A 27,836-nucleotide genomic window follows, 5' to 3' on the forward strand; every position below is an offset into this window, starting at 1 on the left:
TTAACACGCTTCTCCTTCACCTGCACGTTGCCACTGCTTCAGCTTTACAGTGGGATTTGGTTCAGGCTCATTTCACATCCTCTTGATGCTTTACCATTACTTGTTTGCCACTATTCACATGTTGCACTTTCACATACTCTTGTGGCCACTGCCAATGCTTGTTCTCTCAAAGTACACCATTCCTTTATATTCATATGGCTCTTGCCAATGCTTACATTCGTATTGCTCTTGCCAATGCCTGTTCTCTCAAAGTACACCGTTTATTTATATTTATAGGTTTCCACAAAACTGCTTTTATTCAGATCGGTATTTAAAATGCTTTCTTTCGTCAAATCGATATTCAAAAAGTGCTCGTTTATACTTGAAATGTCATTTGCATTTACTTTGCTTCAGCTTATCGGGATATGGCTCTCCCCAAGTTAACCTGGTCTCTTTCATTCCCTGACAGGTTAAGGCTTTTCCACGTTCCACTATTTCGTTATATAGGCCACCTCCAATATGACCTGGGGTCCCTTTCCCACTTCACGGAACTCACCGGTCTCTTCTGGTAACTTTGATTTTTCTTACGGTGGACCGTAGCAACATCTACAGTGAATTCTGCTTGGCCTTTGCCTCTTTCGGCTTCTACGGTCTCCACTTCTCTCAGTGTTCGGATTAGAGCTCCGGTAAGCCTTGTTTGGCTTGCCCGCACCTGCGAATGCCCTAGAGCCTCTCCTATGCTCTTGGCGTCCCTGCAGCCTACTGCTTTCTTGATGCAGCTCTTGTCGGCGAGTCTCCTCACTCCACCACACCGGCACTCACTCTTCCCTCTGCACGGCTTCCCGGGAGGTTTGGTCCTTTCGCGTCCACAGCCATAGCTGACAATGTCCTCTTTCTTCCTGCCTCATGGGTATTTAAACATCCCACCGAGCTGATTGACTCTCTGACTACTAGATCGCACATTGTTGGTTTGAGAGTTTTTTGTCTCATTTTGATGCCTCTTCCTCATTCCAGTACCAAAGTGATGCGTGTAAGAGTGAATGTCAATGGGTAAATAGGGGTCTGACCTACAGTAGCCCACAACGGTTGGGGGGATTGAGGGGACATTTTTAGAGGGAAAAGGGGGCTACCATGTCTCATCCAAGGGTACCTCATCTCCTCTTTCCAAGTCTCCTCCACCCAGGTAGTCCTCCCTCACATACCCACTCCCAGGGTCAGGATACAAAAGCAACGGTCTTTCCCTGGCCACCGGGGGGGAGGATATATTGGGGACAGAAGTGAGGATGCCGTCAGATTCCTCACATACCCTTCCCGTATGCAGGTTGGATCTTGGTTTCACAGGGGAACCGAGAAAGGAAATCAACATTTCCTTGATCTTGACCCTTCCGGTGTTGCACACTGAAACAATACGGTTGGAGAGCCAAGAACCACTGCATAACTCTCGCATTTGTCTCCTTCCGTTGGCTAATCCACACTAAAGGTGAATGGTCTTCGATGAGTCTAAATTTCTGCCCCAACAGATAGTATTTTAGGTGAACAATGGCCCATTTAATAGCAAGGGCTTCCAATACTATGACAGAGTAGTTTTTTCTCACTAGGGAAAGGTTTTCTACTTATGTAGAGTATTGGGTATTCCAGGCCGTCGTGGTCTTGGGAAAGGACTTCCCCTAGTCCTGCTACACAGGCATCCGTTTGAAGGATAAAATCCTTCACAAAATTGCCAATTTTTGAGATGGGGCTTTGACAGAGGGCTTCTTTTAGAGTGTTGTAACATTTCTGGTCTTTTTCATTCCACCCGATCTTCTGGGGTTCAGCGATTTTCAACTTATCAGTGAGTCTAGCGGTTTTACTTGAAAAATTGGGGATGAACCTGCGATAATAGCCGATCTGTCCTAAAAAGGTCCTAAGATTTTTTTTGGTCTAGGTGTAGGGGTGTCTAGGATTGCTTTATCCTTCTCCATGCCGTTCCCCACGAAGAACCCTAGGTACTTTACTGCAGATTGGTCCAACATACATTTCCTAAGATTAGCTGTTAACCCTGCTGCTCTCAAGACTCGTATGACTGTGTAAAGATGAAACACATGATCTTCCCAGGTACCACTATGTAGTACAATATCATCTATAAAGGCTCCACATAACTCCAAATAGGGTTGTAAGATCTTATCCATTAACCGTTGGAATGTTGTGGGGGCCCCATGCAGTCCAAACAGGAGGACTTTAAAGTGGAACAAGCCTAGAGGTGTGGCAAAGGCAGTTTTTTCTTTATCAGGGCCATAAAGTGGAACCTGCCAATGACCTTTGTTAAGATCTGTGGTGGAAAGATAGACAGCATTGCCAAGCCGATCAATGAGATCATCAATACGGGGCATCGGGTAGGCATCAAACGCACATATGGCATTGACTTTCCTGAAATCAATACAAAATCTCCAACTGCCATCGGGTTTGGCCACAAATACAATTGAGGAAGACCAATTAGATGATTCAATAATATTAGCTTCAAGCATCTGCTTGGCTTCTTGGATGATGTTCGCTTTCCTTGCCTCTGGTAGTCTAGAAGGTTTCAGGTGTACCACTTTGCCCTCAGGGATGCAAATGTGGTGGTCAATTCCTTTCACTCTAACTGGCTCTTCTTTAAATACATCGGGAAATTGGATGCGAAAGTCATACAGATCTTGTTTCCCGTTATTACTAAGTTCAGGAGATATAAGCACCTTCCTATCAGAGTCACCAGGCAGTGAACATGACAGAATGGTGGTAGTAGACTCTGTAGGGTTTTCTTTCCAATCTTTTAGAAGATTATAATGTTATACCCGGGTCTTTAATCGGTTGTCAGGTTGAGAAATGTTGTAGTTACAGAGTCCGGTCTGTTCTAACACCTCATAAGGCCCATGCCATTTGGATATTAGTTTATTCTCGGAGTTTGACAATAACACCAACACCTTTATTCTACTGAGAAAGATCTTAAGGTGACATGAGGTTTTCTGCTGTTCTTGGCTTTGTCCATATGGGTTTGAACTAAAGATATTACTACAGTCGTGTGCGTTTTAATACAGTGGGCGGTTTGGCAAAGTGGAATTGGGGCCTCCTCCTTTTCTTCCTAGGTTTCTCTCTCTCAACATATCCAGGATATCTCAGGGTTCTCGTCCGTAGAGTAATTCAATTAGGGAGAATCCTTTTGAAGACTGAGTGGGTCTTCCTAACAGCAAATAAAGCCCAAGGTACCATCTGATCCCAATTCCTTCCGTCTTGTTTCACTAGCTCACGTAGTATTGTTTTCAGTGGTTTGTTAAACCTCTCTATAAGGCCACCTGTCTGTGGGTGGTAGACTGAAGTTCTTAAAGTGGTAATATGTAAAAGTTGTTTCACTTCCCCCATGAGTCTGCTCATAAATGTACAGCCCTGATCTGTTAAGATTTCTTTGGGAAACACTACTCTCGAAATGAAGGGGAGTATGTGTTGTTGCTAGGTGGTATTAGCACTAAGGGGGGTGGCTTCCGGATACCGTGTGACATAGTCTACTACCACCAGTATGTATTTGTTTCTGAACTTAGATGTTTCCAGAGGTCCTACAATGTCCATGCCAATTCTAGAAAACAGCACTTCAATAATCGGCAGTGGTTGAAAGGGTACTGGTGGTGGCATGTGGGCGCTCGTTTTTTGCCACATTGCGCATGCTTGTACAAAGGTTTTAATATTTGCATGAATTCCGGTCCAGTAGAATTTATTGAGGATTTGTGCTTGGGTTTTTGTCCATCCTAGGTGGTCGCCTGTCAGATGGGAATTAGCTATTTCCAGGACAACTTAATTATGACACTTAGGTATGACTAATTGTGTTCTAACCAGACTGCCCGAGTGGTATCTCCCCAGTACATCAACCCATAATTTTGTAGTAACACCTTTATGTCTACCCTGAATTCTGGGTCTATGAATCCTGCTAATACATCAGTTCCAAATGTGCACGCTAACCCCGACTTGGGAGCCAATCTGATGTATGTGTGTGGGGGTTGAATCAAGACTAGATCAGTGGGTATTAGTCTTCTTTCAACTGGGGTAATAACTTCTTCCTACTGCTGAAAATATCGAACCCAATAGAGTTTCCGTGGCTACTTCGGGGGTTGACTCTTTGGGATTTAATTTTTCAAACTTTAGGATTCCCCAACTTGTATCAGTTGAGCTGCATCCCATTCCTGAAACCATTTGTGAAGGCATCATTAAGTAGACAGACAACTGAACTCAAGTTTGCGCTTTATGCTTTTATTAAATTAAACTGAGGGTTGGAAAAAGGCCTAACTTGCCCTATGCTAAAGTGGGATTTCCCTACCTAATCGAAACTAAGAAAATCCTGTCAGGATGACCAAAGTAAATGTATTTCTGGGTCCAAAATCTATACTTGCCCTCACGTCTATTTATATACAATGTGTAGGGATGTCTGCTTCAAAATCATAAGTGTTCAAACAGCAGTTCCAAGCTTCTTCCAACTCTTGGTTGGAAAGGATTTCCCTTCCCCATGATTCAAAATAGTTCACAAAGCACCAAGGGTTTTCCCTTCCCCAAGGCTTCAAGTCTTCCAATAATTTCACAAAGTTCAATTCTTCAATTACAGTTCACACCAAGTTTCCTTTAGATTCACCCACAAGCTCTGTTACAGGTATTTCAAGTGGCTTTTCCATAGGTGGGTGTCCTCGGTCTAGGCGCAGTTGTTGGACCAAACTGTTACAGGTCACGAAACTGACACACCTAACTTGCTTCTGTTTCACCTACACATTTTCACTGTTTCAGCTTTACAATGGGATTTGGTTCAAGCTCATTTCACATTCTCTTGATGCTTTACCATTTCTTGTTTGCCACTATTTCACATACTCGTGTGGCTCTTGCCAATGCTTGTTCTCTCCAATTACACAGTTCCTTTACATTCATATGGCTCTTGCCAATGCTTGTTCTCTCAAAGTAAGTAGTTCCTTTATATTCATACGTTTCCACAAAACTGCTTTCATTCATATCGGTATACAAAATGCTTTCTTTTGTTCGATATTCAAAAAGTAATTGTTTCTACTTGAAATGTCATTTGCATTTACTTTGCTTCAGTTTATTGGGATATGGATCTCCCCAAGTTCACCTGGTCTCTTTAATTCCCTACCAGTTTAAGGCTGTTCCACTTTCTACTATTTCTTTATACAGGCTGCCTTCAATATGCCCTGGCGTCCCTTTCCCACTTCACGGAATTCACTGGTCGCTTCTGGCGCCTTTGGCTTCTCTCACGGTGGACTGTAGCAACATCTACGGTGAAGTCTGTTTTGCCTTTGCTTCCTTTGGCTTCCTCTCGCTTTCGCGGTCTCCACTTCTCCCAGCGTTTCGGGTAGGAGCTCTGGTAAGCCTTGTTCGGCTTGCCCGCACCTGCGAACGCCATAGAACCTCTCCTCGGCGTCCCTGCAGCCTGCTGCTTTCTTGCCATGCTCTAGTCAGCGAGCCTCCTCGCTCAACCACACCGGCACTTACTCTTCCCTCTGCACGGCTTCCCAGGGAGCTTTGGTCCTTTCGCATCCACAGCCATAGACGGCACCGTCCTCTTTCTTCCTGCATCGTGGGTATTTAAACATCTTGCCGAGCGGATTAGCTATCTGACTACTAGACCGCACATTGTTGGTTCTAGAGTCTTTTGTCTTTTTCTGTTTGTTGCCTCTTCCTCATCCCAGTACCAAAGTAGTGTGTGCAAGAATGAATGTCAATATGTAAACAGGGGTCTGACCTACGGTAGCTGACAAAGGTCTGGGGAATTGAAGGGACATTTTGAGAGGGAAAAGGGGGATAACATGTCTCATCCAAGGGTACCTCATCTCCTCTTCCCAAGTCTACTCCACCCAGGTAGCCCTTCTTCACATATCCACCCCCAGGGTCGGGATCCGATAGCGATGGGCTTTCCCTGTCCACCGGGGGAATATATATTGGTGGCAGAAGTGGGGACACCCTCAGATTCCTCACAGCAGTGAAATGAAGGAGACAGTACATGTCTCGTTATGGCATGCATGGTTAGAAAAAAGGACTAGCATGAAATGCTAGCTGAAAGGTGATAAGAAATTACATTGGAAATGCTGCTACAGTGGTAGAGTAAAGGGTTGGATGGACTATGTCAGAATTTTCTTTTTTAATCAAAATAATTTAAGTTATAATATCTCACAATGATTCAGATGGGGCTCTCACTTGTGTCATGTTTTTGAAGAGATTACAACTGTATATTTAAGATCAGCTATGCTAGAGAATGGTGGCAATATGTGACATAACGTCGGCTCCTTCCCATTCTCTTCATCACAGCAGCGCCCTCAGTCATTGCCTGACAAGCAAATCTCTGGCATGGGAAGGGGAGGGCGGTGTTTTCAGAACAAAGTGACGCTCCACCTCCTGCAGCGCCTTCTTATGTTTGCCTGCCACCCTGATTGGCTCCTGTTAGGAAAGATTTCTTAATTGTGGGTAATTTTCCTTCCATGTGGCAACCCCTAAACTTTTTGCTGTTGTTTTCACCAGGATCTAGACTTTGCTAGAGAAGTGCAGCCTTCTGCCGCACTCCTCTGGGCTTTCGCTCCATTCTTACGGGGAAACTGACATGCCCTTAAGACAGTCAGTACCAGGAAACGTTGTTTTCCGTAGTTTCTTTATCATGTTGCAGCTTTCGCGCAATATGGCACAAGAGGGCACTGTAAGCTAAGTTACTGCTCTCTTTGGGTCTCTAGTCTACTACAGGCCCTAGATACTCTCTTGGGATTGTTATCGAACGGTGCAAGTGAATCACGGACGGGACTGGTGGCAGAAATTGTTTCTTTGTGTTTTTGAGCTCCTTTTGGCGTTTAAGCACGTTTCTCGTGCTTAGCCCAAAATGGTGGCCTGGCTCCCAAAATGGCCAGACCACGAGGCTCGTTGTCCTGTCCGCTGACCGTCTTTCCCCTTTCACCTTCCCCAGGTCGAGCCGACCCGGGGCCTTCCTTATTTGGGCATGTACTTTCCCGCGAAACACAGATGCTTTCGGTGGCTTCTACAGGCCTGGTGTGTGCCTCTGGGATGTCTGGTCCCAATACATATCCTGGGTGCCAGAGAGTCTAGGGTGGTGTGAATGCCTGGGACCTCCGTGGTCCGTGATAGGTCCACGTATGGTGTGCGTGTTTTGTGAGCAGATCTAACTTTGGGTCCCCTCCGTTTTGGCGCGAAGGGAGCCGTGGATAAGAGGGGGCTGGAAACACCACTACCATGTCGATCTCCTGAGTTCTCACGAACAAAGGAATACAGGAGCCAAGTATCCTGCAACCACGAGGCTGAACCGAGGAATCGCTGGTGACCCGCTGAAGGACTGCTCCTCTGCACTGCTGTCGCTTGGTGAAACCCTTTTTACCTCTGATCGAACGAGAAGGCCTGTACTGGTACTTCGACCCTTGGAATAGTGGGAACAACTATTCTCAGAATCTTCACCATCTCCTGCACGTAAGCCTTCGGAAGTGTCTCTGGGCCATCCAGCAGACTGACCAGCCTACCCAGGAGTCTTGCTCTGTAACCGCCATCAGGTTGTGTTGTATTACGAGTCCTTGTCACTCTCACACGATTCGTACACTTGGCATTCGCAGGTCTGAAGTGAGTAGTGTACATTTGGCTGAAATACACACGGCCGCTCCGTTGCCCTGCTGTGGCAACAAACTGTGCGGGTTCACTGCGTTTGGGACATCCTCAACTCAACTTCTGCTGCTGCGGAATCTACATAACGCCGAGACGTCCCCTGCTCGTATCTGAACCTGCCAGCACTGAAACTGACGCGGAAAAGCCTGGGTCTGCTTGCATCGGGGACCGGTGAGTAGCATCGCTAGGAACTTGTCGCCCTCCTGCAAGAGCCCATAGCATTTCCCCGCTGTGTCTAACAGCACGCCTTTCCATACTCGCGCTCTGCTTCTGCCCACAGTGGAGGCTGCGCTTGAGTCGCGGAGCTCTGTTCATCTTCATTTGTTCACCGAACTAAACTGCCTGATTCCCTCGAAGAGACTCCCCTTTTTGCCCGTTGGCACCAGCGTGTGCAGGTACTTTTGAGCACAAGGCTCCACTCATCGTAGGGCTTGGACTTCCTTTTAGTTAGGTGCCTCTGAAGGCAGACTGGGTCTAATTATTATTTGCACTGCCCATTTTCCTCCCCATCTAGGTGGTCTACACATTTTGTGCGTCTAACTCGTTAGACTTGTTTGTATTTCTATATATATTGTATTGGTTTGGGGTGGTCCCCCTCGAGACTTGTAGCAACTTTGCAATCGTACGCGCTTATTCTGAACAGCAGGGATTTAGCCCTTTGACATATGGAAGCTCATTTTTCACATTATGTGACAGGGGCATCTTACATGACTACAAGACTAATCAATAGCCCTGATTTGAAAAAGGTCCTTGGAGGACCGAAACACGTGTCATCAACTTTAAGGGCAATTTTCTGAGAAATAAAAATAATTTGCAAAAATCAGGCGCAGCCTCTTTCCAGGTTACTTATACCTTACACTATTTTGCAAGGGGCCTTGTACTTGGCTAAACCCCAGACCTGGTGAGCCGCGACTCCATGGACTTAATGTACTGATTGTACCAACTACTTTCATTGTTCACCACTATAAGATGTCGCCAAGTTAGACCAAACCTTCCAAGCCAAGGTTTTTGAAGAACTTGGTTTGGTATGTGTTTGTTTACTTGAGTTTTATTGTGATTTCTCGCTACGGTCAATGTTACAAAGGAATTGTAATAAATGTGTATATATTTTTAATATAACACCTGCTTGGAGTAATTTTTAAGTGTCCTTGCTTTGTGTGCTCATTGCGGGCTTTCAGTCACCCTCACCCCTCTTGAGACCTAGTCTTGACCGCCGCGATCGCTACCCTGATTGGTCTGGCTTGTCCAGAGGGTACCCTGTTCCAAGAAACTAGGCTGGCCTTCTGAACCTCTGCCCCTCCAGGACAGAGTTCAGAAATCCGTCTTAACAGCTCCCATCCTTTTTTTAAATAATACTGGCCACACGCTAGGGAGCACTATTTCCTGCTATGAATTTTAAATCCTGCTTGGCACCACTGCATCCTCCATGTATGCTTCCATTGGCCCACCCGATTCATAGGCCCCTTACTGCCCTGGAAGAGGCCTGCCATTTCGGCCCTTGAGCCCCGGCCCAGCTTATATTTCTAGCAACCTTACCCACGGTCAGCGCCAAATTACAGCAAAGTTTATACACTTAAATGCAGTAACCCTGCAGGTAATTCATCTCAAGGTCTACAAAATCAAATATACGATAGGCTCAGGCATACAAATATCTGGTTGGCAGCAAATAACCGAGTAACATCTATACCCTTGATGCTGGTAATTGTAATAATATTAAAGAATTTACTATACTCATGTGCCACACCAACTAAGTATAAATACATATTAAATGTGATTTAAATAGTATAACGTTGTAGAAAACGGAACTATCTCAAAAAGTGAGTTGTAAAAGGAACTATGCAAAAGTTAGGAAGCAGTGTTAAAGTGCCCATTGAACCTAAGTGTGCTCTCCAGGGTAAATCATATTATCTCACTGTGCCTTATCTGTCAAATTAGAAATCTCTGTAACTGAATCAACTCACTGTCCACTTCCCACTTCCTAATAAACACCTCACTTCTGATACTGCATCATATAAAATAACAGTGACCTATATACTGTGCATAGAAGTGTATTTGGTTTTGGCTTATTCATCGCAATTTCTCTTACTGTAATTTCCATATTCTAGAGTATCCGACTAATTTTGTGACCTCTTTTTCTGCTACATGTGCACATTTGGGGGATCGCAGATCTTTTTCCATCCGCACTTATAAAACCCACTAGTCTCACAACAACATACGTACTTTCCATGACATGGCGACTGCAACGTCTATTGGGTGCACTTTCCGAATAGTAGCATCTATTATTCTCAGCAAACCCACCGGCAGTCCGCACTTGTGAATAATGTTCGCTTTAAAGTTTTGTTGGGAGGGCGGTGAGCTACTAAGGGGCGTGGATTTCTGTTGGGAGTGGTGTTGCACGTTGCCGCGTATCTTGGAAATGGAGCTGATGTTAGCGGACATGCTACTTTTACACTGTCGGGACCCCGGCGTCTTGCTTGGGCAGCTGGTAAACTGGGCAGACACCGGGCCGCTACCTACAGACCTGGCGGTGAAGCTGGACACACTGCGCTTCGTACTTCAGCGGATATCTGAGAGGCGCCTGGTGAGCGAGGAGGTGCTCGATGTTCTCCCAGCTGCGGTGCGAAAACTAGCCCTAGAGCGTTGCCTGCCATTATTGGCTAAGTTGACCGTACCCGGCCCGGCGGCATCCGAGGGGTTGCGCCAAGTACGAGCACTGTCGGGTGTCATCCGACACTGCGCCGAACTATGCGGACCCGACTTGGCCGCACACGTGGCCTCGGTCATGTTAAACACTATGGAGCTGTATGAAGGCCTGGACTGTGAGCAGTTTCCGGGTACGGATGGGTTTTCTGGCGCTGGGCCTTTGATTGTTGTCGCGGGGGCTATAGAGGTACTCTGGGCTGTGCTCCCCTCGCTTTTGGACGTAAGGGAACGGCAGTTTACGAGTCCCCTTGTGGACCGGTTATTGCGGATAGTTCTGGCCGAGATCCGAGGCGGACCGGAGGAGGCAGCTGCGCTACTGGCCGGACGCCTTGTGCCAGTGCTCGCCACAGATGAACTGGCACTGCAGCAGTTATGGGCAGGTGCTTACCTGGCGGAGGACGGTACTTGGACAGCCCCGAGGCGAATGCTGCTGTTGAGTTGTCTGTGCGAGTATGTCATGCCCGAGGGGGGCTCTGCACGGACACAGTGGCCCAGTCTATGCCGTGGCTTTTGGGAAGCGGTGCAAGAGGGACTGATCTGCACGGATAACTTGAGCCGAAAGAGGGCGCTATACCTGCTGCGGCGGGCTCTGCGTTGCAACGGGTGCTCTTCTGAATCCGAGGTGCCGCTGGGGTTACAAGGTACTGTCTACGTAGCGAGCATCATATACAAGAAGCAAGGCGAAACACTGGTTAAACTGAAAGGTGGTAAGGATGTTAAACACTATAAGAAAACTCGCTGGCATTTCACTATACACATGAGAATTTAAGATAATCATCTGAACAGAACACGCGAAAGGGATCACTAATCAACACAGCCCATTATACTTTGTTCGTTTAAGCAAAACGTCTCGCGAAATACCTACCAACATTAATCTTCTGCCTAGGAACGCTGCTTCCCTTGCAGCAGTGCTGTCTTGTCGGAACGAAAAAAAAAGCCGATGCCCCTTCAAAACAAGCAAACTCCCAACCAAGCGCACATAAAACCTTGTGGATTGGTTAATGTTAAAGGATGTTTGTACCAGGCACTATCATCACTGGAGTGGTCCCCTGGCGGCTCTGAAAGGGGGAGGTGGGAGGCGAGTTAGGGAGGAGGTGAGTTAGTGGGAATAAGCTGGAAAAGAGCAGTGATGTGCTGATGGCAGCCTCAGCCCGTTGGTAGTCATTGTGTGCTGTTGTGCAAGTCTATGTGGGTTTTTTTGTTGTTGCAGTGTAGTGATGTTAGTGCGGATTGCTGCGTTTTAGGCTTGTGGTTGTGTTTGGTTAGAGTTTGAGAAGTGTATGCAGAGGGATTAAATTGTTAGTGGATTGGTTAGTTGGCATTGCTGACCTTGCAGTTATGTCTATGTCTGATGTTTGCTATCATTCACTATTCCATCCTTGCTCATTTTCAATATTCTGTCTAGATGTGAGGCAGGCTGGTGATCACGATTCCAATCAAGTGTGGCACTTACCATCATTCACAGTTTCATCCAAGTGTGGCGCATGCTAACGTTCACATTTCTATCTAGATGTGACGCAGGCTAAAGTTAAGAATTCCATCTAAGTGTGGTACATGCTAACATTCACATTTCTATCTAGATGCGACGCAGGCTAAAGTTAAGAATTTCATGTAAGTGTGGCGCATGCTAACATTGTTAACCCTGTCTAAAGATGACGCAGGCTAATCTTAACATTTCTGTATAGGTGTGGCACTAGTTAACATTGGCTAGTATGTTAGTGCGTAATGCAATGCAACATTTACAGTCAGGCCAAGAATGGAATTAGGCTTGTGGTCACAAATCTCTCTATGAATGCATGGCGTAATTCTATGGCAGTCTACGTTATGGAGAGGTGAGGTAGAGTGGTGAGGGCTTTCTGGAGTAGAGTAATTGCTCTACACCCCACCCATGCCTCATTTACAGTTTTGTTGCTGTCTGTTGGCTGCTGGCTTCCTTTGCTTCCCCTGCGGACACCTGTAGACACGCCTCAGAGCCGCTACTGTAGGAGCCTTCCTTTGCCTCGGGGCTCTTAGCCGAGAGGGCTGCCCTGGGAAGGTCTGTTATAACCAGGTGGACGCACCAATCGGGGGAGGTGGACGGGTTGGAGGGGGAGCGTGGGACTGTGAAAAGGCCAGACATAAACAAAGGACTACACCCCACAGACTTCACCCTTTGGATGGTCCCAAAATAAAGAAACCTCAAACAAGTAAACGCACATATAGAGAACACCGGTATAGTATGTTGAAACAAAAAGAAGTTTATTACAATTGCATTTTTCTGATAATTAGTATCTCTTGTCTCCATTTCTTGTATTTATGGAATATAAAAGCATGACATCTGCTTCTCTGGTCCTTGGTGGGTCGCACTCCTCCAGTGCTCCATGGCTCGTTGCATAGCTGCCATGTAGTCCCATGTTAGGAGGCAATTTCAGCCATTCTGGGCATTCATCGTTGCATGCTGGACCTCCTATTTGGTTCCATGTGTTAAAATCTAGGCAAAAATGGCCGTTTGTACTAAAAAAATCGCTGCAAAAAGGCTGTCATTTTGCAGCCGCAATACATGTAAAGAATGTGGGGGGCACCCCGCAACCCCCAGACCCATTATACCATTTAAGGGGACAGGTGAACACCCTTGCCCCCCTTAAATGGTATAATGGGGTACACCTTTACTGGGACAAACCACAGCATTTTTTTTGTAAAGGTGACATTTTTGCTGCGATTTTTATTACTGCATACCTCATATTTTGGTTTTTCCCATTAGAAGTATGGGCCTAAACGTACCAGCATACAAAGTGAAAATCCAGGGCTCCCACGTGATACTTGCTCACTTGGGAGGGGGGGGTTATGCCCTTGTGAGTTGCTCCTCTGGTAGTTGATTGTTAATCCCTCTCCTCTGCTTCTTGGCAGATCGCTGTCCTCGACTCATCTGGTCCATCAGCCCTCTGGCAGACATGCCAACATTCTGGAGCCACTGAGAGGGAGTTGTCACCACAGAAATCGGGAGGATGCATTTTGCCCGTAGGATTGCAGTGGGGATATAGTTATTTTAGGCGGTAGACAGTAATTGCGCTATTTTTCATGAAAAAATTCGGGAGACTCCCACCTGAATGGTTGGCATGTATGCTCTGGTCATTGGCTCCCTTGTGAGTTGTTCCTCTGGTCCGGCGATTGGCATGTGGAGCCAGGTTGGCTTTGATAGTTGATGGCGAAAAATAGTCATTGTACCTTTTATGATAAACTTCCAGTTTGCTGGGGTGCATGGTGTTCCGAATATTTGTTTATACATATAAGGCAATGCCTTTTTTGCATGTTAGTCATACACCTAACGTTTAAAATAGATCTTTCTCTTTTGCATATGTTTGGGCGGTTGGCACTGATGCGACCCCTATTGGCTAGGTAACAACCCATGAGGGTTCTTTCAGCTTGAAGATCCTATCGATGCCTAAATAAGTGCAAAAGAAGAGGGCAGTGAGAACACGGCAAGAACAAAGGAGTAATTGCCGAGCATTAAAGCACTACCAGCATTCAGGAGCTCTCTGGCTGGACGTGCAATGGGCTTAGTTGCTATGTCAGCGTGCCCAGTTACATGTGGCTTTTGATCAGAGTACCGCCAAATGACATACAGATATTATGAGCGACTTTTGGCAAAAGCCAGCCAAAAAGTCGCTTATAATAAGCACAATTGGCGGCAACACTGCCTTGCAGGTGTATTTTATGTTGCAAGTCGGAAGAAGTTTAATGCCCCATCCAAACAAGCACGCACATAAAATAGTCTCAACAGTAAGAAACTTAACGCAATAACTTAAACCTATGTAGAGGGAACACACGTAGCATATTAGAACAAAAAGATTTTATTTCAGTTGTATTTTTTATTGTCTCTTCTTTTCATTTCTTTGTATGATATTTATAAAAGGGTATCCTTGGCTTTGCTATTCTGTCACTGACTTTTGGTCCTTGGAGAATCACACTCCAATGGTCCTTGGCTTCTCAAGTCCATCACCCCTCTAGTACTTGGCTTACATGTAGCCCAAGCCATGTGGGATCAGTCTGGGCAATTCCGATTGAAGGCCTGGCCCCAAGTATTTGTGTTCTTCCCATTAGAAGTATGGGTCTAAAAGTACCAGCATGCAAATTGAAAAACCCAGATCTGGGTCATGGCATGACGCTTCATTTGGCAGCTCTGCCCTTGTGATTTGCTCCTCTGGTGAGTCACCATTTTGTCCTCAGCTCATCTGGTCCGTCAGCCCTTTGGTCGTTGGCTTCCTTATGAATTGCTCCTCTGCTCCATCGTTTCTCTGGTGCTTGCCATGTGGTGCATAGTTGGCTTTCTCAGTTGATCATTTCATGATGCAAGTCCATTTGCTTTGCATCATAATCCCATGTAGATTGAGCAGTGTCATGCATGCCAACATGGGATTTGAAACCACTCTATAGTTGAGGCACTTGAACACATACCTTCTAAGTGCCTCTTGATCTAAATATTTACATTTTGGAATACACAGCCTACAGTAACACTACAGGGATCGAAGTAAGGATTTCATTAACCAGTCATAGGCATACAGCATCACTTAGTAAGCAGGAGCTACCTATGGGTAACCGGGAGCTATTATATAGCACGACACATTTACATCCATTATTAATGCAAACTATAACTTTGTGCCCATTATGCGTTAGATGTCTTCTAGATCAATCCTAATTCTCCTTTTTAAATACATTCTCAAACGTAGAGTTAGTTTCACATAGCTATGTTTGTATGTTGGCCGTTGGCCTTGAAAGCCAAATGTAGCTATTGGTGCCAAGCCAACCAGTCTATCATAAGTTACATCCAGGAGCTAAATGGCTCACAGCAATTTTAAACCCTCACCCTGTCTTATAGAGCAACCCTACACTATGTAAACTCTTAGAGAAGCATGTTCAGCTAAAAGAATATTGACTTTTGGTGTATTATCCTTTGCTGAATGCAAAACGTAACGTTAGGCTGACAAATCATTTGTTACACTATTGTACTTTTAAAAATTTGACTAGTAAGGTCCTTTGGATAAAAATATTACCTTTGTGACTTAACTTCCAGCTTGCATTAGTGCATGATGTTAAAGCCATACTTTTGACGCATCATTCGTCCACACCTTTTAAAAGGGCGCATTCTTTTTGGTTTTGGCGAATTTCTGTGGCGCGTGCAACACAATTGCCAAAACCGTTACAGAAACGAGAGGGGGGCTGAGGGTTCAGAACTGAGAATCTGGTTGGCACAGCAACTGGCAATGCCATGGCATGAAACTGCCAAATCACTAAATCTTTTTCCAAACTCCCTGCCTTACTACCCAATGAGTTTCCTAACAATATTTGCTCCATCAGCAGCTTTGTAAAAAAACAAGTCGGGTGCCGGGCTTTGCATTTTCCAGTAGCACAGTGATTTCGTTTTGGATAATTTCTCGAGGATAATAGATGGCAGATTTGTTTTTTTTTTTCCTCCTCCTGAGGATGCTTTTCTACACCCACTCACTCTAGCCCCACTACTTTTGGCAAGTCTTCCAAAGGCTGATTTGTTCATGTATTTTGCACCCAACCAACTATGTACCCCCTACCGTCATCGGGCCCTCATATTTTGGACTATGCTGATTTGACCTGTCTGACATACAGCGCTGTGGTGAAACAGAACAGGAAACAGACAATAAACAGTACTGTGGTTACACAGCTTACAAAGGCCCGGCAATTCTATGTCAAGACAGGAGGGAAGCATTATGCTGTACTTTTTTTAATATTGCAACTCGCAGCTTTTCACATTTTGAACATTTAAACTTCAACATTTTCTTTTTGTTCCATAGACTTATTGGTCTAACAGTTTAAAGAGTTCAAAATGTTTAACTGAAAATTACTGATTCCCCCCATGAGCCTCTAGTGTGCAGTAGTCGCGAGGCTCCCAGCTTCCACTTATCAGAGCCTAGGACCCAGTACAAGTAGCTTCAGGCCTGGGTCCTTTCCTCTTTCTTTTAAGCTGCAGCTCAACAGATAAGTGTATTTCTGTCATACTTATTTTATATATCATATGTTCGCTTCGAACTGGAGAATAGCAATATTGTCGACACGTTATCCCTAGCGGGCAGTCAAGTGTGCGTATTGGTACTGAATTCGAGTTTCACAGTTTATTTTGCCGAATTCTCGCGTGTCATTTTTTTTATAGAGCTCTTTGGGGTTTACCCTTAAGAGCGTCTGGGCCAGAGCCGCGAGCGAACACGCTCTCAGTAGGCCACCGGCCTGCCCTCTTCACATACCGGCTTTCTCATTCCAATCGCGTATCAGCACCAGCGAACTGAGGAGACATTAGGACCCAGGGGAATGGGCAGTGGCTAGCCTTCGCGACATCCTCTCGGTCCCCTCAGCAATAGTAGGAGCCAACGTTCCGGTGAAGTGCAGAGGATCGCATTTCTTGAGGAAAAGCAAAGAGAAAGTTAAAGGGGAGGATTTGTTTGTAAAGCCCCGAGCCATTGCACAAGCTTAGTGTCCCCAGAAGCTGGCTTTGCCAAGCAACAATTGCACCATGGCTCAGTACAAAGATGCAGGGCCGCCTTCCCAATCTACCACAACAGAGTGGAGTGAAGAGGAGTGGGCAGAAGAACCCACTGAGGGAGATGGAGAGTTATCTCTGAGTTTTAAAAGAGTCCTAGGTGACTCTCTATCCCAAGCTGTGTCTCAAGGAATGCAGCCTCTTATACGTCGGTTAGATATTCTGGAAGCTATGCTTGCTAAGCAACAAGCAGACCAACAAGCTTCCAGAAAGACAGGCAGGCAGCCCTGGTGAAGGGACATCAGCCAGACACCCCCATTCGGGGATAGACCATGAGGGGTGTCAGAAAGCTTGGAAGAGGCTGCCGTCTTCGTCCCCCCACTGAGCCAAAAAGAAGGGGTTGACCCAGATCCACAAGAGGTGGTCGATCCAGTCAGGAGGCTCAAAAAAGGCCTTCTTGATGAAGTCGATGGTGCAACACCCATGACCCACTACCCCAGGGGTGACTAGTTTGGGGGAAGAAGACGGCGGTTACTCTCCTGATAACGAAGGAGATGAGGAACAGACCCTCTCAGAGCCCCGCAACAAAGATCCAACTCGGTAAGAGGAGGATAATATGGGTGACTGTTTGACCCAGAGACTATCCATTACCCCCAAATCATCAGAGTGGTTGCCGTCACCGAGAGTGACCCTGTAAATGTCCCAGCATATCAGAAAACCCCTTGACAAAGAGGTTCGCTCAAGGATGAGGGCAGAATGTCCACGACCCGAGCTGCATGGGAAGCTGGCAGACACCCCCGACCTAGACCCTAAAATGGTGATTTTCATCACCAAGACTGCCAGGGATATCCGTAAAGGCGCAGATTGAGCTGGAGAGGCTGTTAAGACGAACTGCTGGACCTAGTGGGACCGTTGGCCAAGATAATGGATCTAACTGAGAGGGTGAACGATACTGGAGGTCTAGATAGCTGGGCGCAATGCGCAGTTTGTCTTCTAGGGAACGCTAAGTGCCTGCTCTCCTCAGAGAGAAGAGGAGTGCTGCTCAAAATTGACAGCAAATTGAGTGATTTGGCTTCCTATGAAGCAGGAGAAGGAGCTAAAGGTCTGTTCTTCAGAGAAGCCTTTGGCAAATAAATGGCACAATTCGTAGGCACAATTTTCCCAGGACGCATTTTTGCAGGTAACAGGACGACATCAGGGTTGATTGTTCGGTCGCTTCAACACGCAGCGCAGACCCCAAGGCCCTCGGGTGCAATATTGTGAAAATAGGCAGCATGATACGTTCTTCCCGGCCAGATCACGGTAAACCCAGCAGGGAAGAGGTCCTTACAGACAACAAAGTGCAGCAGGCAGTGAGTATGCAAAGCACGAAATTGCTAAAAGTTGGAGGGAGGACTCTACTTTTTCTGCACGAATGGCAAACGTTATCCAACGATGCTTGGGTACTTCAAGCGATAACCGGCCTGTATCTAGAATTCACAGGCAATCCAGTCCAGAGGACAGAACCCCTTTCCGATACACATGCCCCAAGAAGAGTTAGCACTGCAAAGTGAGTTGCGCAAGCTAGCTGACAAGAATGCAATGGAGAGCAATCCACTAGGAGGTCCAGGGTTCCTGAGCAATATGTTTCTAGTACACAGAGGAGGGAACATAAGGCCATTGATAAACTTAAAGGTCTGAATGAATGGCTAATGTATAGGCACTTCAAGATGGAGGGACTAAATCTACGCACAGGGGATTGGCTAGCGTGCCTAGACCTCGGGGATGCTTATTTTACTATTCCGATGGCGAAGGAGCACCTGAGATTCCTCAGTTTTCGGTGGGGTGAAGAGATTTGCCGCTTCACATGTCTCCCATTCGGCCTGGCGTCTGCCCCATGGGAGTTTACCAAGATACTGAGGCCAGTGGCAGCGGCAATACGGGAGAGGGGGATCAGGATTCTCTACCTGGATGATATCCTCATTCTAGCTCAAAGGCAAGGTATCCAAGAAAGCGTACGCTGGGTCTACACTCTAGGTTTGATCGTAAACCTAGACAAATCCCAGTTCAGAGGATAGCATTCCTAGGATTCATAATAGATGGCAAAAAAGCATCTCTCAATCTAATGACTCACAAAGTGAAAGCCATCAAAATGGAACTCTGGTCAGTCATTTCAAAGAGGATTATAGTGGGGCTATTGGCAGCCTCGATTGAAGCGATATTTCCCGAACCACTCCATTGCAGAACCCTACAGAGGCACAAAAGCAGACCCTTGCAGGGAGGAGTAGGTTATCACCAACTAGTAATCCTAGATCAAGACACTTTGACAGAGCTTCAATGGGAGCTCTAAAACATGGCGGATTGTAATGGCCGAGCGATTTTTCGGCAACACTCCGGATATAGCTATAGAGTCGGACGCGAGCAAAGCCAGCTTTGTAGCCAGATTTGGAGAAATCGAGACGGGAAGGAAATGGTCAGACTAAGAGCTGCGGTTACACATACATTGGGCCTCATTATGAGTCCGGTGGTAACCTGCCGGTTTTTCCGGCTAGGTTACCGCCAGACTCGTATTACCATTCCGCCTCCGTGATTCCCAGAATTACCGGTGCATTACGACCCCGGTGTCCCGGGAATTCCGGAGGCGGAATTCGGTAAATCCCCATCTCCATTCCCATTGAGTCTCATAGGACTCAATGGGAATGGGGACCATGGAAACACTGGCATCATCTCGTGATGGTGCCGTTGTTTCCACGTCTGCCTGCAGGCGGGCAGTGTTAAACCCGCCAGGTCAGACCTGGTGGGAATGACACCTCCGCCTGCCGGACTCGAGATCACCCGGTATGGAAACAACGGTGGCGGCGGGTTTACCTCCACTTTATTTCCATACCGGGTGACTCATAATGAGGCCCATTGTCTCAAACTTCTTGCAGGGTCCTTCTCGGTGCGAGCTTTTACCAAAGACCTGGCCAACTGTTGCGTCTTATTGAAGATGGACAACATATCAGCAGTCTGTTATAATTAGGAGGCTCCACATCCAAGATTTTAGCAGAGCTTGCGAGATTTTCGGCACCACTTCCTACGTCACATAACGATAGCAGCAGAATACTTAACAGGGGAACAGAACATAGTAGCTGACTCGTGGACTCCAGTGGCTGGAAGCTCCACCTGCATGTTTTCACACGATTACAAGAGATTTGGGGTCGCTGATCTATTCGCGTCCAGATTGAATGCTCTGACTCCCAAGTACTTCAACTGGAGGATAGACTCGGGTGCAGTGGGGACAGATGCCTTTTTGCACCAATGGACAAGAGCAGTCCACTATGCCTTCCGCCTTTAGTACTGCTAACGAGAGTCTTTGCGAAAGTCTGCAGAGCATCGGTGGAGATAAGAGATAATCCTGTTGTGGAAGTCCCAAGCCTGGTTTTTGTAGCGATGGAACTTTTCTTGGAATTCCCGAGGATAATTCCATATATTTGGGATCTTCTGCTAAGCCCGAACATCCAACCACACCCTCCTAATGGAGGGAGGCAATCTCCACCTACTAGCTTGCAGGGTTTCAGGAAAAGATGGGACTTGCCAGGCATTTCGGAGCTCGCTGCCGACTGCATTAGATTCCTGAGCGCCTTCACCATCTGGAGCTATGGCGCCGCTTGGGGTCGCTGGTCCGACGGGTGCACAGAACGCAGTATTCATCCCGTTTCGGCTCCTCTAGTACAGGTTCTCAATTTCCTAGCCGACAGATTTCACGATGGGTGCGTGTTAGGAAAGATTTCGTAAATTGGATGTAATTTTCCCTCCAGTTGTCAACCCCCAAACTTTTTGCTGCTGTTTTTACACCCTGACCTAGACTTTGCCAGAGAAGCACATCCCTCAGCTGCACTCCTCTGGGCATTTTCTCACTTTTATGGGTAAACTGACATGCCCTTAAGACAGTCAGTACTGGGAGACTTTGTTTCCCTTAGTCCTTTCCTCATGTTGCAGCTTTTGTGCAACATGTAACAAGAGTGCAATGTAACTTACCTTACAGCACCCTTGGGTCTCTAGTCTTTCCTAAGGTCCTAGAAACTCTCGCTGGACGTTTTATGAACTGTGCAGATGTGTCATAGGCAGGACTGGTGGCAGCTATCGTTTTCATGTATTTTTAACCCTTTCTTGCCATGTTAACCGCACTTAGCACGAATAGGGGGCCTGGCTCCAAAATTGCCATGCCACGAGGTTCTTTGTCCTGGGCTTTGGCCATCTTGCACATTCACCTTCCCCAGGTCGAGCCGACCCGGGTCAGTCCTTATTTGGTCATGCACTTTCCCACGAAACCCAATGCTTTTGCAGGCTTCTGCATGCCTGGTGTGTGTGCCTCCAGGATGTGGGCTGGGATGTCTGTTCCCAATACACATCCTGGGTGCCAGAGAGTCTAGAGTGTCCGGAATGCCTGGGACCACTATGGTCCGTGATCGGTCCATGTATGGAGTGAGTGTTTGTGAGCAGATCTCCCATTGCGTCCTCTCTTTTGGCGCGAAGGGAACTTTGGATAAGAGGAGGCTGAAAACGCCACTACCAGGTCGATCTCCTGAGTTCACACAAACAAAGGATAAGGAGCCAAGTATCCTGCAACAAGAAGTTGAGTCGAGGAACCGCTGGTGACCCGCTGGAAGGTTTGGCACCCTGAGCCCTCTGTCGTCCCTTGCGACCCCCTCTGCATCTAATCGTCCTAGAAGGTCTGCGAAGACGCTTCGACCCATTGGAATAGTGGGATCAACTATTCTCGGCACCTTCAACAAACCCTGCAAGTAAGCCTCTTCGGAAGTGTCCCTGGGCCAACCAGTGGGCGGACCAGTTTACACGGGACATTTGCTCTGATACTGCCACCGTTTCGAGGAGGCCCTCAAAACTTGGTATACTGCTTGCTCTCTGTCCACGGCACCCTCACACAGAATTTCGTACACTTGGCATTCCCAGGTCTGAAGTGAGATGAGTGTGCCCGGACTGGAGTAAACACGGTTGCCGCGTTGCCCTGCTGTGGCAACGACCTGTGCAAGTTTGCTGCTTTTGTGACCCCCGTTGCCCCTGAAGCCTGCTGTAGTGGAGTTGGGCCGATTCCTCCTCCCAGAGTGGAGAATTCGCCACTGTCCTGTTTGGGAATCCTCGCTGTATCTCTGAGTCTACACGGTGTTGAGACGTCCTGACTGTTGCATTCGAACCTGCCAGCGAAGTGGACTGTACTGGCAAAGTTTGGGGTCTGCCTGCATCTGGGACCGATAAGTAGTCCTTACCCCAACCGGTGGCCCCTAGCGCAGGAGCCCCTTTTTACACACGAAGTGGCCCCTGAGGGCCCTTTCCTTTCCACCGCTATTGCGAAATAGCAACCCCATCCCGCGCTCTCAAACTGCCTCTGCCCTCAAGTGGAGGCCCTGCTTGAATAGTGGGAACTTGTTCTTCATCGCCTCACCCACCATCCTGAGCTGCTATAGACCCTTGAAGAAACCCTGTTTTGTCCACTGGCACAAGCATGTGCATGTACTACTGAGCATAAGGCTCCTCTCTTCGTAGGGCTTGGACTTCCTCTTAGTAGGTGTATTCATGATGTTGAACTGGGTCTAAAGATTACCTGCACTGCCTGTTTTCCTCCCCATCTAGGTGGTCTACATATTTCGTGCTTCTAATCCCTTAGACCCCTATGGTCTTGTATATATATTGGGTTGATTGTGATGTGTTGGTTTACTTTAGTATTACTGTGATTCTTTGCTATGGTCTGTTACAAAGGCCTTGTAATAAATATCTCTATTTTGAATATAACACCTGTCTGGAGTAATTTGTAAGTGTCCTTGGTCTGTGTACTCATTGAGGTCTTTCAGTCACCCTCACCCCTTCTGAGACTTAGTCTTGACCGCCTGCCATAGCTACCCTGATTGGTCTGGCTTGTCCAGAGGTTACCCTGTTCCAATAAACTAGGTTGGCCTTCTGAACCTCTGCCGCTCCCGGTCAGAGTTCAGAAATCCTTCTTAACAGTGCGCCTACAGGACACTGAGTTTATAGGTCAGCTTTGTCAGGGGGCAACGATAGCAGTTATCCACCTACTTAAAGGGGTTAAGTTGAAGAAGCCACCAGACCCCACATACGCAGTACTCTGGGACGTCAGAAGTGTTCCAGCTATATCTCAACTGGCCAGAAAATAGCAATCTCTCGCGATCTCAATTATCAGGGAAGCTAGCAATGCTCCTCTGCTTAGTTAATTGTAGGTGAGTATCGGATGTTAGAGCATTAGAGATACAGAAAGATATTCTACCCAAAAGGTGTAGCTTTTAGCATTGCAAAGATAACAAAATGTGATTCTAAGATAATTTCCTACCACTAGTTTCCAGATAACAAGATGTGCATAGCGAAGTGCAATTATGAGCTAGCAACAGCCAACATTAGACTGTTGCGAGTGACCCAGCTGCTTATAGCGCGTAGGAAGCTGTATCGCACCGTAGCTATAGCCACAATAGCCAGATGGTCAGAGAGGTTATGCATTGGCCAGGCATAGATTTATCAAAATTTGGCGTGCATTCTGCAAGAGCGGCAATGTCATCTAGATCCTTTGCAGCAGGAGTGTCACTGCAAGACATTATGAAGTCAACCAACTGGTCTTCCGAAGCAACATTTAAGACTTTTATTTTAAGCCAGTCTCCCAGATGACGAATAGAGCGGTAGAGAGCTTTGAACAAGCATAATGCTTGCCTCCTGTCGTGACATAGAATAAAGATTTCCATGCTTACAGTGCAGGGTAGTCTTGATTCTATTAAAGACACAGAGGCAAGCATTATGCTGTACTTTCTTTAATACTGCAACTCGCAGCTAATAATAATAAATAACATTTAAACTTCAACATTTATTACTAATGTAAAACATTTCATTATTAACACCTGCATTGTTAGGCATACATTTTTAGGCAATTCAAATCATGATGGGGGTTAGTACTTCGAAACAAAGACACCCACCCTCACTCGAGGGAACACAAATACACAAATGGGCTATAATCCCACACTGTGAAGGACAATGACTTCAATGTATTTAGGCACTATAAAATGTTTCAATGTACTTGAGACCGAATTAAAATTCCATCTTGGATAGGCAGTCTTCATAAATTCCTTCTAGCTAATAATTTGTAAATGTTTCAATCATGTGGTTAGAAGTCATCGTCCCTCACACTGGGGGATGATAGTGTGATTACCCCAGAATAATCCACCGCATATCTCCGTCCCTCTTACTTGTTTTGAGAGGTTAGTTCTTGCATGTCAGGGGAGTGATTGTAAGGGTAGGTGGACGTAGACCGCTCATTCTCTCCCAACAGTTCTTAAGTGTGTGATTTCAGACGTGAAGGAGATCGTTAACTGCTTATAACGTTAAAGCTGCACCAGAACAGTCACATTAAAATGTGTACAGAAGTTGTATGCCGCCTCACATTTTTTCCCCGCTCCAACAGTTTCCGATGGTAGCGCTTCTCCCAACATTTGAAAGGTTAACCCTCCTGAAATGCTAGTCCCTCCCCCTCTACCCTCCGAACTCAATACCCCCATCCCCATTCTGTGTGCTGGCCGGGCCAGGAGGATAGGTCAGGGGCAACATGTTTGTCTTGGAAGCAAGATATCCAAAGCAACACAGATTCAAACCCGGGTCCCGTGTTTACACTGGTCTCCAGTATTAAGCGTGTTATAAAAGATTAATCACCCACTCTCTCTACCCATCCCAACAATCCACCCAACCTCTGCGCTCTCTACTCATTCTTTCCCCCCACCCATCTACCCTACCTCCACTCTCTACCACCTCCAATCTCTCTACCCCCTCAAACCCTACATCCACTCTCTTGCCCCACTGTACATCCACTCTCTATCGCCACCCAACCTCTGCTCTCTACACCCACCCACTCAACTTCCACGCTCTATTCCCACCTACCTGCCCTACCCCCACCCTCTCTCTGTACCCCACCCCTCCCAACAATCTGCCCCACCTCCACTCTCGCTCTACCCAATCACCTATCGTGCCACCACTCTCTACCCCCTCACATCCTTCCTCTTCTCTCGCTTATTTTTACCCTCTCAGTCTCCACCTTTCTCGCTCATATTTCCTCTTGCTTATCACCAATGCCACCTTCTCACAATCGTTTTCTCCCCTGCTCTATTCTCCTTCCTTATCATTCTCTTGCACACCCGCGACCCTTATTGCATCCTCCTTTGAAACTTGCATTCTCCTGCTTGCACCCTGGTGCCTGTAAATGCCCAAACTATTGGCTTTGCCAATGCTTGTTTTGCATATGTTTGGGCATTTGACACTGACGTGACCCCCTCTTGGCTATCTGTGAGGGGTCTTTCAAATGGAAAGGTCCCATCCGTGCCAAATGTCTAAAACGCATGCAAAAGAAGCAAGCACTCTGACCGAGACAGGAATAACTACAGGTCGTTAAAGGGCTGCCAGCAGCCCATTCCACTATGCGATGGGCAATTGTTTTAGCTGCTGTGTCAACATGCCCAATTAAATGCGCATATTTATTCAAACAAGAGATCAAAAATGTGCGACCGGTGAACTGGCCACATATGTTATAAGCGACTTTGGGGGAAAAAACAAGCCCACGGTCTCGTAGAATAAGCACTCTTAGCTGTTTAACTATTGCGAGGCTTTTTATTTATTTTTATTTTTTTTTTTATAAAGAAGCCCAACCCAAAACGAATGCCACATAAATAAATGAATCTCCCACAATATAAACCAGCATTGTCAATGCCAACCGTTTTTAGCTTTTGTGTAGGGATGGAAAAGCTTTTGCCAGGCACTGCCGTAGTGGCATTAAGTGACCATTGATGGTAGCAGCAGCAAAATGGTACACTTACCTGGGCATATTAGAACAGTTCCCTGCAAATGCCTAATAATGTATAAGCCAAAACTGTTGCCTTTGCCAATGCTTGTTTTTAACAGGACTTTAACAGGACTTCAGTGAAGAACACACACACATAGTAGTGCTTATAAATGGGAGTGACTGAAGGCAGACCCTGTTGAGCCGTTTTTATTACAGCACTTTTTATTACAGCAGTCGCACATTTATATCTCCAATTAAGTCATAAACATTCAAAAGATCGTGTGGAGTGGCCATTATACACAAGGCCAAATATAAAACCGTCAGTATTGTGCCAGAGCACTTCCTTAAAATGGAGTGTCTCTTAGCCCGTATTTCGTTAACCTCTACATCGACACTTATTATTTTGGTGGTCTACGACCTCCTGGGGCTGATAGCCTGTTCTGTGTAGAATTTCCGGCACTGGTGATGGAGCTTCAAAATAAACACCCAAACCTTCTGATTGTTGGCGATTTTAATCTTCTGTCCAATTCCACAAATACTGGCCAGGTTGCTAACTTTCTGTCCCTTATGGCTGGCCTGGGCCTTCCTCAATTGATTACTGAGCCTACCCACCAATTGGGTAATACTCTTGATTTTATCTGTGCTCCTAGGGTCTCTGACTGTATCCTCTCCTCTTCCAGAAGTGTGGTCTGACCACTCTCTAGTCCCTTTTTGTATTTATCAGGCAACTCCTACAGTACTTCCGCCTAAACCAGCTATCCCTAGATGTAGCTGGCATAAGGTACCTAATCATGAACTAGTGGCCTCTCTTAACTCATGCTGCGGCTCGGATTCTCCCTGCTCTTTCTCTCTCTTTCTCTTTCTTTCTTTCTGCTGGAATCTTCATTCACAGCAGTTGCTGATCAGCTCACCCCTCTCAAAATCGGTAAATAGAAAAATCATTCCTCAGAACCCTGGTTTTTGGAGGAATTTAGGGCTGGGAAGCTAATGTGTAGACAGGCAGAGAGGAAATGACGAATAAGCTTCTCCCCTGAAGCAAAGTCCACTTTCCGTCAAGCGATTTTATAAAATCCCAAAAAAGCTTTTTTGCCCATATGGTGGAAATGGCCATAAACCAGCCTCAGTCCTTATTTGAGCTGGTGCAATCTCTATCTGCCCCTACAAGATGGGTCCTCATGCGCCGTCCTCACAGGATCTCTGACTCGCTGTCCTCATTTTTTCACATGAAGATTGAGGCCAGGCGCAAAAAATATTGGGGGCGGGGGGACAGGCCAGCTGGCGGCTGCTCCTACCCGCAACAATTTACCTCCCTCTAGTTGCACTTGGTCAAACTTTACTGTTTTCCCGGACCAAGATGTTCTAGGGGCAATTGGTCGCCTCAAATCGGCCTCTCCAGCCGATGCCATCCCTCTGGCCCTCCTAAAGGAAATCACCTGTGATACGATTTATTTACTTACCAGAGCAGTTCTAATTTCAGGATGGCCACATTCCCACCACTCTCAAACGCGCATTGGGGATAATCCTTGCCTCGATCCCTCTGTACTTGCCAATTTCCGCCCCATCTCCCGCCTCCTGATTCATATGAAGCTGCTGGAGGCCCCGGTCTCGCCGCTCCTCTCCACTTTCTGGTAGAATGCAGTTTTTTTTTTTTTTGCAATCTGGCTTTTGGCCAGGGAGGGGGACGGAATCAGTTTTAATCTCTGTGATAGACGACCTGGCTCGCCGGATGGAGTCAGAGAGGTGTTGCTGTTAGATCTCTCTACTACGTTCCACACGGTGGACCACCCCACCCTGATCTTTCGCTTATCCACCGTCGGTCCATCTAGACAAGTTCGGAGGTGGTTTACCGCATTCCTTACTGATCGCTCCCAGTCTGTCTCCCTTCCTCCTTTTCGCTCTAAACCCATATTGTTGAGGTGCGATGTCCCTCAGGGGTCCGCTCTTTCCCCGATATTGTTCAATATCTATATCGGGCCTCTTCTCATTCTTTCTCACGGTTTTGGGTATTATTCCTATGCTGACGACACACAGATCTTGGTCCGCCTTGATTTTACCCGCTCTGATACAGCGGCTTGGTTTAGGAGGTGGCTGGAGTTTCTTGGGACGTGGATGGCAGCTACCTGGCTAATGGTGAACGGTAACAAGACTGAGGTCCTTGTTGTTGGTACCAATTCCCCCCTGTTGTTCTGGACAACTGACTTCTGGCTG

General features: G+C 46.6%; 1 protein-coding gene and 1 long non-coding RNA gene across 6 annotated transcripts in view; one reads left to right on the forward strand and one right to left on the reverse strand.

The window, feature by feature from the left end:
• The window catches only part of LOC138467417 (uncharacterized), an 88,810-nt gene extending 77,956 nt beyond the window's left edge, over positions 1-10,854 (reverse strand). The window contains exon 1 of the long non-coding RNA XR_011268098.1: positions 10,727-10,854. This is a non-coding gene — a long non-coding RNA (uncharacterized lncRNA). The remainder of the gene's footprint in view (positions 1-10,726) is intronic.
• TARBP1 (TAR (HIV-1) RNA binding protein 1) overlaps positions 10,020-27,836 on the forward strand; it is a 2,688,190-nt gene continuing 2,670,373 nt past the window's right edge. For 2 of the 5 annotated variants that reach the window (XM_069607363.1, XM_069607366.1), the window contains exon 1: positions 10,022-11,045. In XM_069607363.1, coding sequence (XP_069463464.1) covers positions 10,052-11,045 — 994 coding nt within the window. In that variant the 5' untranslated portion in view covers positions 10,022-10,051. Of the gene's footprint in view, positions 11,046-27,836 lie in introns of all 5 variants that reach the window. The other 3 variants (XM_069607367.1, XM_069607364.1, XM_069607365.1) reach the window with 3 other exon arrangements.

This window comes from Ambystoma mexicanum, chromosome 4q (assembly GCF_040938575.1).
Source record: "Ambystoma mexicanum isolate Mex_15411 chromosome 4q, UKY_AmexF1_1, whole genome shotgun sequence".
NCBI lineage: Eukaryota > Metazoa > Chordata > Amphibia > Caudata > Ambystomatidae > Ambystoma > Ambystoma mexicanum.